This window comes from Lipophrys pholis (assembly GCF_963383615.2).
Source record: "Lipophrys pholis genome assembly, chromosome: 1".
Lineage (NCBI taxonomy): Eukaryota > Metazoa > Chordata > Actinopteri > Blenniiformes > Blenniidae > Lipophrys > Lipophrys pholis.
The window spans coordinates 13756514-13768836 of NC_137635.1; the positions used below are offsets into that span (position 1 = coordinate 13756514).

The window sequence follows — 12323 nt, forward strand, 5'->3', positions numbered from 1 at the left end:
AAATTTTAGTTAAAGATGCAAACCGGTATACTGTAGCTGCGAGCGACACGCTGGCTTCCCGCACGGCGTCGTCCATATTATCTGAGGTGTCCAAAGCATTGTGGACGGCACCAAAACCAGAATTCTTTGCCCTGCGCCTGAGAGGTTTGCTGTTCACTTTTAAAGTGCACCTTCACCTGAGCAATCGTCTGGATCACATGCGGAGTTTCTAAACGTGCCCCCATGACGTAGCACAGCGGACCAGCCACAGCCCTCATCTGTCCTCTCGTGTTCTGTGTTGCACTGAACGTACAAACTGCTGGAAGTACGAGTGGCATTGACGCAAAGGCTGTGCGGAGGTGGTTTGCGGCAATGTGAAGTCTTCGCGTATTGTTCGGTATGGAATATAAATTAGAGTTTCGCCCAGTTTTAGTTTTTGGTCTGTTGTACCTCATTTTTGTAATTTGGCCATTTCTTTATCCCATGTTATCATTTAGCAAAACTTTTATGTTCAGTATCACACTTTGGTCATTTGGCGCCCCCTGCAGGTCAAACACGGACTGAACACACAGGAATTATAAAAACAAGGGAAGGTGAGCGCACATGCTAATGCTGATTTTAATGTCAATACTGATGCTCTGATGTTGACAAGTTCAGCAGCGACAGTCATTCAGATTTAAAGAAAAAGGTGTAAGTGAACCCCCCCTTCTGTTAATCTGATTGGTGGAGGCGTTACCATGGTGCTGGAACTCATTACAATATGCAGTTGAGGAGAAGTGGAGTCACGACTCAGCACACGCAGTGTTAATGTGGCGTTCGCAGCAAGAGTGTCATGGCAGTGTTATGAGCGTGTGGGAGTTTTCCTCAGAGAGGGAGTGCCAGGAAGGAAACGACTCAATCCATTTCACAAACGCCGTGTTCACAGCCGCCCGGGCGATGCACGGCGGTCATTATCACTCACTCTGCATGGCTGGGAGCTCCAAACACACCACCTGCATAGCTACAGTCCTCACAGAGGGTCATAGTTATACCTTTAGTGCTCAATCCTGTGCTGGTTGTGAAGAAAAACCAGTGTGAGCAGTGTTTTGCATCTGCATGCGCTCTAATTTTTTGCTCAGTGTTTGATTCCTATGTTCATCAGATTTCAAGTCTGAAGCTCATTTCTACACATGCTCAGTATCATTAACTGACATGAAGTCGTTGTTAATGCTCTGCTAAACCTGCTCTAGCTCTGCTAAACCTAGTAATGCTCTGCTAAACCCAACACTGCTCTGTGGAAAAAGATTTATTTAACATGACGAGGACAAATCGGTGACAGCTATATGGTAAATATGCTACCAGCGGAAAGTAATGTTTTAATGGATTATTCAGACTGTCAAAAAGTAAAAAAAAAAATGAAGCCGGACGTGTTAACAGTCTGTTAGCAGCTTGTTTGCGCCTCTGTCTGAGAAAGGCTCAGACTGGAGGATGTGTTACTCCGACGAGACTCTGCAGACGCCCACGTGACCGCCGGCGTGTGTCCAGCTCTGAATGATCCACAAACTCAGCCTCAACACCCACAAAACACAAAAACAACAGCAGCAATATTCTGATGGGCTGAAGGGGGCGCTGCAGTCACGGGGGAGACGGAGGGAGACAGAAGATGAGAAGGATGGAGAGTTGTTTAACTGATGAGTCAGAAAAAATAGTCACGACTGTGTGTATGTGTGTGTGTGTGTGTGTGTGTGTGTGTGTGTGTGTGTGTGTGTGTGTGTGTGTGTGTGTGTGTGTGTGTGTGTGTGTGTTTTAAACCTCTTGATAGTCGTACACAAGGCAATGTTTTTTGCAGACAGGTGTGTTAAAGGAGACATATCATGCTTTTAAATCCTTCCTTTTTACATATAAATCATACAGTTGTGGTCTATACAACGCGAAACTGCAATGCTTGGGTCTGAATTCCTCATTATTAGAGCTCCACAGGCCCCTTTTCAACCCCTTTTCTGATGCGCTTCTGAGAGCAACTCGTTTTGGGGCGGTCTCTTCAAATGCAAATGAGACACTTCATACCCCGCCTCCTCTCCAGGTTGCAGAGGTGACACTCGGTTCAACGCCACCCTGTTCGGCCATCTTTGTAGTTTGATAGAACAGATACAATTATCTAGCGGCGCAGAAACTTTATATTCACACATTATTTACAAAATGTCAACAACGGAAGATTTGTCCATCCAGCCATACATGTTGGAGCCAGAGTCGGACCCGGCGGAGCGAGATGAAAATGACGATGATGCACCTACAGAACAACGTCTTCATATGGATGTAACGCAATGGTGTGTTACTATATTTACACTAACTTCTCCATCCATGCCCACTACTACAATACTGCCTGTATTACAACGACTATTTAACACAGAAGTTACATTATAATCTAAAACGAGCACACAGCGCTAACATATGAAGACGGTGCAACTGCTAATGCTAACAAAACAATGACAGGGACGTCTTATCATCACACTTTTTAGCGTTATATACAGCTTACCGAAGTGCTCTGTTCGTCGTCTCCATAGATAGAAGGAACTGACCGCTCAATCAGACCAAGTCTTTCGGCAAATCCTTCTTTATACTGGCGGAGGTTGCTGAAGCAGTCATCCTTAAAGTGATTCGCGCACACAAAAATGACCTTACCCACAGATGTGGGTACATTTCTGTGAAAAATAAAACTCAACCAGGCACTTCGAAAAGGTTCTGATGCTGGGAGACGGTGTAACGAAGCTTGTGGGTTACTACATCCAACAACCGAACATTTCGACTTATCCTCTCGTAACTTCGGTTGGACTACAAAATCGCAGCGAGAAACAAAAATGGCGGATTGCTCGAAATGTCGATGTCCTAATTTGGCAGTTCCGCTGAGAATACTGTGACGTCATTGTTCAAAAAACGTAATAGAGAATAGAAAAATCGAAACCGATCGCAAAATATGACCAAAACAGAATATAAAGATATCAACGGAGCACCTGAAGAGACTACTTTGAACTTTTCTGTACTTCTAAACACTCTAAATATACAACAAAATGCATTTAAGGGCTAAAAAAGTGGATTTAGCATGATATGTCCCCTTTAACGCGCGCGCGCGCACACACACACACACACACACACACACACACACACACACACACACACACACACACACACACACACACACACTCTCCTATTAAACGATTTAGAGCAGAGGGGGACTATTCTTCATTGACTGACATGTTCAGAAGCCAATCACACTGAAGCTGCTGTTGGTGCAGAGGCCACACCCACCAGGCTGTATCACAGGGAGGAAGGGGCGGGGCTTAGACATTGACACATTTCTATTGGCTGCAGCGTGAGGAAACGCCCTCTAGCATCAGATATGACAGCGTAACAGGAAATCTGATGACATAATAAAACATAAATCCTGTTCGATATAAAAATGGATGTTAAATAGAAGTTTGAAAACTGACGGAGATTAAAGCGGAAACCATGTGCCACTGACCTGCAGGGGGGGCTCTGAGCCTCCCACCGAACAAGTAGTGGATTACAAAGCTGGGTGAGAGAAATCGGAATACTGCAGTGTCCTGTGATGCTCACTGGATGTTTGTGTTCAGGCGGGCGAGGAGACGAGCCTCTCACACACTCATAAACCGACCTAAGAGCAGCTAACACACACACTCTCCATCACCACGGCAACTGGAGCCACAGGCCATTATACCTAATGGATACCCTGGGCCCCTTAATGTGTATGTGTGTGTGTGTGTGTGTGTGTGTGTGTGTTCTATTTAATAGACGTTTATCTGGTCAAATTCTCCCAGTGAAACCTGCAGAGGTCTCACCTCCTCTTTATTGACTCAGGATGTATCACTGATGGAGGAGGAAGAGAAGGAAGAGGAGCAGGAAATAAATAAAAATTAAATCAGACTCACTTTTTTCTGGTGTCGTATCTTCCCACAGTGTTGATGGTCTGTGAAGGCAACGCAGGGGAATATGATGAAATGCAGTGTTTTCCAGGAAAAATGACTATCATCAATTACCAGGAAACTCAAGATTCTTGAGTAGTTACTACAAATAAAAAGTAACCAGTCACTTGGTTAAGAAGCTGAACAAATTTTTGAGGAAATAACAAATCAGTAACTTGTTGAGTGAGATGAAGAGGAGACACGCGTAAAATCAAACAAACTTCATGTGTCTAGCTGAGAATAATTCACACATTTTGTACTTCATGTCAGAAGTTATTTTATCATTCACTTTCACAATTTCAAAACCCACTGAAACGAGTTTGATGTGAACAATAAGAATAAACTGCCACGATCATGCTCATAGACTCCCGCTTCAGGCCAGTTGTAGTGGTAATCAATTAAAACATAAATTCAGTATTTTCTCATGTTTTGAGTTTAGTTTGAAAGCCGTGGCTTCAAACTTTAACCTCTTACACTGTATAAAGGCACACTTAAATATTTCAGGGTTGCTTCAGGTTTCTAGAACTTAAATTTAAAGACCTTTTTAAGACTACTTAGCACAGAATTTAATGCCCATTTCAAAGCGTATTTCAGGGTCAGCGCAAATTGCTTCCTAATTGGACACTAATGCTACTTTCTTCGCAGCTTGGATGTTTCCCAGACACATCTAAACACAATATACAGCAAAAAAAAAAAAAGTATGGCAAAAAAAACTTCAGTGCTGACTAACGGCTAACGGCTACTCTTCTAATGATTAATCTTTTGACTCATTTTCTGATTATTCAAAGACTAATTTAAAAAAATAAAAAAATAAAAACAATGTTTGCGATTAACTTGTGTTCATTTTATTTTTAATACAATCCAGGAGCCAAAACATAAAAGCTCACCTGTCCTATGACAAACGTAAACAATAAATTATATGACCAAATTAATAAAATGAAGCAAACAATTTAAAATAAAAATAGGTTTACAAATACAGAGAGAGAGAGAGAGAGAGAGAGAGAGAGAGAGACACACACAATAAGTCCCTTTATTAGAACATCACTGCTAAACAGTCAAAGCAGCCTGTGTATCATCCAAACACAGTCACCGTTCTTCTGAAGATTTAATAAAAGTACAAATAATCTCACAGTTTCATTAATGATCAGATACTTGCAGTCAGTTGTGTATTGATCCTGGAGAAGCGGGTACCCACTCAAGTTAGGAGTCATTATAATCACCCCCAAAACACTATTTATTTTTAGAACCAGTTCCATGTAGGACTATCCGTCCATGATATTTGCTAATTGTCACATAATCTTGGTATAATTTAGCGGTTTGTAATACTTCGTAATGACACGCCCAACTCTGCTTCTGATTGGCTCATCAGCCCTCATGCCGCACGTTAAACACAGATCTTAGCCAATCAGATTAGAGCGCGTTACTCCGAGCTATGCTACATGCTACACGCTAGGGACATTCGGGGCTCACACACCAGTGATGCTAAACATGATGAGCTGGCGCGCGTTTGGCGGCAAACGGCGCTGCGTATTAGGCGCCACTCACTGCCTCACCCGCCGCCGGCATTTTCATGTCAGAACAGTGAAGGGAGAGGAAGAGGAGCAGGTTTAACCAGCGCACAGTGTCGTCTGCAAATTTTTATCGGCAATTTTGTCGACAACTCATGGCAGCTTCGTAGCGGCGCTACAAATCTTAAGACCACCAACATCAAATGGAATACCTTTTTGTGGTCTTAAATGCAGATTTGTAAATTAAATACTCATTTAGTTTACAGCGTGAGCGCGATAAAAAAAACAACTAAATATTCGCTGCCTGAAAGTTAAGAAAATATCCTTTGGGACAGATATTGGAAGCTCAGAGTAATCTGACTACTCTGTGTGTGTGTGAGTGTTTTCTCCTCAGTCTGCAGGAAGTTTTTCTCCAACAAACATCTCTTTTGCAGAGAGAGGAGAGGAGCTCGCCCCCTGCTGGAGTGCTGTAGAATGACAGGACAGCATCTGTGATGCTGCCATGAGAGCAAGCTCCCTCGTTGCTACAACGGCAGCAACAGGAGAAGTGTTTTTGACAAAGGACTGTATTTTGGACCAGTACATCTCATTAAAATTTGCTTTTTTCTTGAGATTGTAGTCATTTTCAGTAGTATTTGTTTGGTTTTGTGAAAATATAGACAAATTCATCACGACTACTCACCACAACAAAGAAAAAAACGTAAAAGTATAACTTAAAATCCAGGTTATTATGGCATTATCTTACCGGTCCCCCATGCTCAAGATGAAATTGGACTATTTGTGGCTCCTGAATTAAAATACGTTTTACATCCCTGCAATAAGTAACCACGACAAAAACCCGGCCCGGCTTGTGAAAGTCAAACAAAGTTCTGTGTTTTTAACAGGAAATTTTCAACGATGACACGCAACCTTCTGTGACTTTTGACCTGACTTTCATTCCCTATAAAAAAGATTGTCTGCCAACGTTTAACTTAATGGAACTCTTAATGGAAAAAATGTCCATCTCACACACACACTGACCTGGATGCTGCGCAGCTTCCTGCGGCCTCTCTCCAGGCGGCTCAGCAGTCGAGGCGGTCGCTGCTCGCCGCACGCCACCTGCAGCAGACGCTCGTCCACAGAAACCGTCTTCCTCAGGGCCGGGCGCTCACCGGACCACGCCGCAGAGGCTCCGCCCACCCGGCACAGGGGGAGGCTCCTCGCACCCACTGCTCCTCCTGCTGCTGCTGCTGTCGCGCTCCCCCTCGGACCGGGAGGAGGATCAGGTGACCAGAAGTCCCTCTGCACTGAACCTGGAAAACGGAAACCAGAGACCCCTCGCTGTTACTCTACACCACACACTTTAACATACACACATTAATATGAACAGCGTCGTGTGTGTGGCCATTTCCTCTGTCTCTGAGGAAGCATCTCCACACAAACACCACCTGAAGTGACGCTCTGCTGACAGGACAATGCGTCAAGAAGGTGTTTGTGTTGATGCGGCTGCACATTTCAGAGGCGGCGGTGAGTAAATGATTCGCTGTACGAAGGACGACGAGCCAACGTCTTCAAAAGAGTTCACTCAGTTCGTGAACGTCTCAAACACACAGGCTCCATCATCAGCCGGCCTCAGGTTTCTATTCATGCAGACTCCATTTGTGTGTGTGTGTGTGTGTGTGTGTGTGTGTGTGTGTGTGTGTGTGTGTGTGTGTGTGTGTGTGTGAGGTATCAGGCTGCTGACAGGTGTGTACCTGAGCTGCAGCATTAAATCTTGATGATGAAGCATATGTGTGTGACTCATCAGGTCGGTTTTCAACTCGTGGAATAAAACTAAAATAAATCAATACGTTTAAAAAGTTTAGTATATATATATATATATATATATTCAAAAGTAAGTTTAATTTTAAAAATATGAATTTTCAGGTTTGAAATGCTGGATAGGAAGTTTTCTCTGGCTGGGGATGCTCCCTCAGACACGCTGCTGTCACTTTACATCCTTCTTGTCTCTTCTGAAGCCACCTGAGGTGGTTGTTGAGGAAAATAAACAGAACCGAACGTCTCATTCATTTACCGTGAGGCTGCAGCAAGAGCTCCCTCTGCTGGACATATGAGACAAAACACCCTGCAGCAGGCTGAAGGGGGGGGGGAAATCCTGCTCCTCCCGTTCAGCCTGGGCTGCATGAGTGGAACATGGAGAGAGATGAGATTCAAACCATTTCTGAGGTCTGACGTCGTCACGTCATAACAGGAAGTGGCATTCGTGCCAAAGCTAACCACTCTTTACTCAAACACGCTCATGTCAGTGATTCCTGACAGTGATGACAGACACAGGAGAGGTGTCGAGTTCACTTCATGTGACTTAAAGTTCAAGAAAGAAAGAAAAAAGAAATAATTACAGAACAAAACAGAAGAACAAATAGGAGAAAGAAGAGGAGGAGAGCTTCGTCTCTGTTGAATTCCGTTTCTTTGAGAATGTTCTGATGTTTTATTTCACAGCTGGTTCTGATCCATGACGCCGCTTTGAGGACTTGTTCATGACATTTTGACATGTTTACATCTTTACTTGTTTGGATCTTTACTTGTTCAGTGGAAGACTTTCCTGCAGAATCCTCCATGAAACACATCAGAGAGACAGATCCAAAGTGCTTCGTGGCTCTGAGTTCAGCTGGAGGAGGCTGACGCCGGGATATTTTTCTGATGTTTTCGAAACTTCTGGGGCGTCCAGGAGCATGGCAAACATCAGTTTTTGATGGTCTTAAACAATCGTTGGTCTTAGGGTTTGACAATAAATCTACAACTTAATCCCTTTCTCTTCTTGTCCACACAATTCCTTTGCTCATGCAAACGCTACACATGCAGTTCGCTCGCTGTGACTAGTAAACTCTGACGATCCAATCAGAGGGCGCGAATACGCCGACGTCACCCGAGGCCTGGTTGAAGCAACAGTTTGAGCAGGACTTATTCTACGCTGCAGAGGCCTGCAGAACTGAGCGGGAATGCCTCAGGCAGATTTCTTTGACCCTGGCAACAGGTGATGGCTGTGACGTGATTGGTTAAAGGCTTTAACATGAAACTACACTTCTTAACGCAGCGCAACCAGGGGAGAAGCCATGGAGGGCAGCGGACAGACCATTTGGAATCGTTCAATAAATATTCAAGGACAAATTATAATAAACATCCGCCACTGCTTGTTTATATGTTTACACTCCTCAGGAGTGTCCAAAAGGCTGGAGGCAGGAAACAGGAGGAGGAGGAAGAGGAAGAGGAGGACGTGACAAAGGACAGTTTTCATATTTAACTCTGTATCTGATCTGAACTCACAGAGCAGCAGCAGAGAGCTCCTGATGAAGAGGAAGAGGAGGAAGAGGAGGAGACGACGCAGTAATCGCTCCATCAGGAAGCTGATTATCATTCTCCTGCAGGGTGGGGTCAGAGAACAGGAAGGAGAAGCCCGGAGAGAGTAAACAGGAGGAGAGAAACGCGTCTTCCTTCGTGGGGGGGGGGGAGGAGAGAAACGCGTCTTCCTTCGTGGGGGGGGGGGGGGGGGGGGGGGGAACGACCATTATACCTGATGGTCTCCACCAGAGAGACGAAGAGTCATCAAGTTTAAACATCAGCATCAGCATCAGCATCAGCATCAGTCTCAGTGGTGGCAACGCTCATAAACACAAAACTTTCACAACAAATGTAAAGACGAGGACAAACGCGTCGTCTTACAGAGCTACACACCAGTTATTTCTCTCGTCCCAGAATGCATCGATTGGAAACCCGCTGCTGCTAATGCTCTGCTAAACCAGCTGCTAATGCTCTGCTAAACCTGCTGCTACTGCTCTGCTAAACCTGCTGCTACTGCTCTGCTCAATCTGTAATTACTGCTTTGTTAAACCGACTGCTACTGCTCTGTTAAATGTATTGATATTGCTCTGCTTAGCCTACTGCTAATGCTCTGCTAAACCTGTAATTACTGCTCTGTTAAACCGACTGCTAATGCTCTGCTAAATTTGCTGCTACAGCTCTGCTAAATGTATTGATATTGCTCTGCTAAGCATACTGCTACTGCTCTGCTAAACCTGACGCTATTGCTCCACTAAACCTGCTACTACTGCTCTGCTAAACCTCACATCGTCCTTTATGAATGTATTTAAACTGAATGTAATTTGTGTGTCACATAAGTTGACAAAATTTTGAACGTTGTTTCAAGTTTTGTGAAAATCTAATTTTGCAGTTCCTGTTCTCACCTGCGGGGGTCCAGTGGAGTCCTCCAGGACTGGCTGCGAGCCGCCGCCGCTTTCTGATGTTGACGCCACTGTGAGGGGAGGCAGAGTGTCCTGCTGAGACGGAGTTGGGGGTGGAGGTGAGGAGTGGCGGCGGCGGCGGCGGCGTGGAGTTGGACATGAAAGTGACGTCATTCCCCAGAGCCGGCGACAAGAGGGAGGAGCTGCGGCACCACAGACACTTCATCAGAGCTCAGACACTGCGGAACTGCTTGAAAGCAACGCAGACACATCGGGACGTCCTACCTGAGCGGCGTGGCGGCCTCGCTGGGCTCGCTGCAGGTGGAGCGCCGCGAGGAAGAGGAGGAGCCCGGGAGGGAGTCGGAGGACCGGTGGGATGCATGTGAGGAGGAAGAGGCGGACGAATCTATCGCTCGCGGCAGCAGAAGAGAGGATGGCATGCAGAGCCATGTCTCCAGGTCTGAGAACTTGGAGAAACTCAACATCTCCAGGACGCTGCAGGAGGAAGAGGAGGAGGAGGAGGAGGAAGAGCTGTCAGTGTTTGGAGAGTTCAGTAGCAAACTGAAAACTACACCTGAAGGCCTCCTGGTACACTTGCTACTACAGCTCTACTAAACCTGCTGCTACTGCTCTGCTACACCCACAACTACTGCTCTGCTAAATCTGGTGCTACTGCTCTACTAAACCTCTTACTGCTCAGCTAAACCTGCTACTGCTCAGCTAAACCTGCTACTGCTCTACTAAACCTGCTACTGCTCTACTAAACCTGCTACTGCTCTACTAAACCTGCTACTGCTCAGCTAAACCTGCAGTTACTGCACCACTAAACCTGCTACTGCTCTACTAAACCTGCTACTGCTAAGCTAAACCTGCAGTTACTGCTCTACTAAACCTGCTACTGCTCAGCTAAACCTGTAGTTAATGATGATGCTGTGAACACACAATGCAGCACTGAGGAGGGGCTAATGCTCTCAGGTTCATGCAAACTACCTCTCCTCCGTGGGGATCTCATCCTTCTCGTCGGCCGTCTGGAAGATGCAGGATGTTCGGGAGTCTCGGGCCGACAGGAGAACGCAGGCGTTATCAGAATCCACCGACATCTTCAGCCATATCTGAGAGACGTCAGGAGAGCAGGCGGCTGAACGTGCACACGCTGAAAACACACAAAGAAAACAAAGTCGCAGCTCAAACCTTCAATGAGGGCTGACATGTACGACAACTGGCTAGTTGGTAGTAGATAAGTTTAATTAATAGTTGATTGATCAAATTACTTTGAGTTAACTTGTTTAACTCTATCCAGGTAGTCAGAGCAGATACTTGCTGAGCTGTCAACTAGCAGTGAGTTAAAAATAGCAAACAAGAAGGTAATGTTAATTGTGTTTGACTGATGCTCGGTAAGTCTGTCAATAGATTTAATGTTTAATAGTGACCTGGTTTCTAATAGCATTGTTCCCAACAGTTAAGGTGAGTTAGCTGAGTCAGCAGGAGTGCCGTTACCATGGAAACCAGTTCGGCATTAGTATAGAGAGGACCCTCATGGACACGTTCAGCTGTGAGATAAGACCATAAACTGCAGAAACGCTTCAGGAATACAGGTTTGTTTTGTTCTGTTTAATGTACAAGTTCTCGGTGAGAGTTCTGAGGGTAAATTCGCCAAATGGAAAACTTTATTTACACTTTGATGGCGAGAAATCAGTATGAGAGGCAAACCGAGCTTAAGCGCTAACATCACACACACACACACACACACACACACACACACACACACACACACACACACACACACACACACACACACACACACACACACACACACACCTGCAGTGGTTTGTATCCGGAGTCATCCTAGGGCTGTCCTCCTCCTCCTCTTCCTCCTCCTCTTCCTCCTCTCAGAGCTAAAAATCTGTGCAAGTGAACTTCACCGTGACTTCTCCCGCTCTTCTTTGTGTTTCTGCCGTTGTTTCTTCTCCTCTTCGTCTTTCTGTTTCTTCCCCCTCCTCTTCCTCTCGGAGCAGGAACATCTGCTCAGGCCGGGCCTCCGCCTGGAAACGTGTCTTTGTGCTGCTCCGTGTGAAACATCCCAAAATACACCGAGCACAGCTCACATTACAGCACATGTGGAGGAGGGCCGGTCTCAATACTGCCCCGGAGCCGCCTCTATCTACAGGGAGGCGGAGGAGGGCCGGTCTCAATACTGCCCCGGAGCCGCCTCTGTCTACAGGGAGGAGGAGGAGGGCCGGTCTCAATACTGCCCCGGAGCCGCCTCTATCTACAGGGAGGAGGAGGAGGGCCGGTCTCAATACTGCCCCGGAGCCGCCTCTATCTACAGGGAGGCAGCGTTGCCAGATCAGATTGACAGTTTCCAGCCCAATCACATCTTAGACCCCGCCCATTCCAATAAAAACCAGCCCAAACCCACAAAATCGTAACACATGCTAAAGAAAACACACCCAGAGCTTCCCCTCCGCATCAAATAACCACATGTAACTGATAGATAAATAGGTTTTTGCAAATGGCAACGAACAAGAGATCAACCATAGGCTACACAAATTGCAAATTGAACCTCTGGCATCCTAGCGCCAGGCCCTGATTAGTAATAATGCCAACTGCACATAAAAATGTGCACTTTTAAGGAGTGTAGGCCTCATATATTTAGTTAT

The 12323-nt window shown here is 45.6% G+C and overlaps 1 protein-coding gene across 1 annotated transcript in view; it reads right to left on the reverse strand.

Annotated features, from left to right (window-relative positions):
* Positions 1–11638, reverse strand: part of ankfn1a (ankyrin repeat and fibronectin type III domain containing 1a) — a 34578-nt gene extending 22940 nt beyond the window's left edge. The window contains exons 1-6 of the mRNA XM_080473815.1: positions 11482–11638; positions 10654–10816; positions 9949–10158; positions 9667–9866; positions 6467–6738; positions 3906–3943 (exon numbers count right to left, since the gene is read on the reverse strand). Coding sequence (XP_080329941.1) covers positions 3906–3943; positions 6467–6738; positions 9667–9866; positions 9949–10158; positions 10654–10763 — 830 coding nt within the window. The 5' untranslated portion in view covers positions 10764–10816; positions 11482–11638. The remainder of the gene's footprint in view (positions 1–3905; positions 3944–6466; positions 6739–9666; positions 9867–9948; positions 10159–10653; positions 10817–11481) is intronic.
* Between the last annotated feature and the right edge of the window lie 685 nt (positions 11639–12323).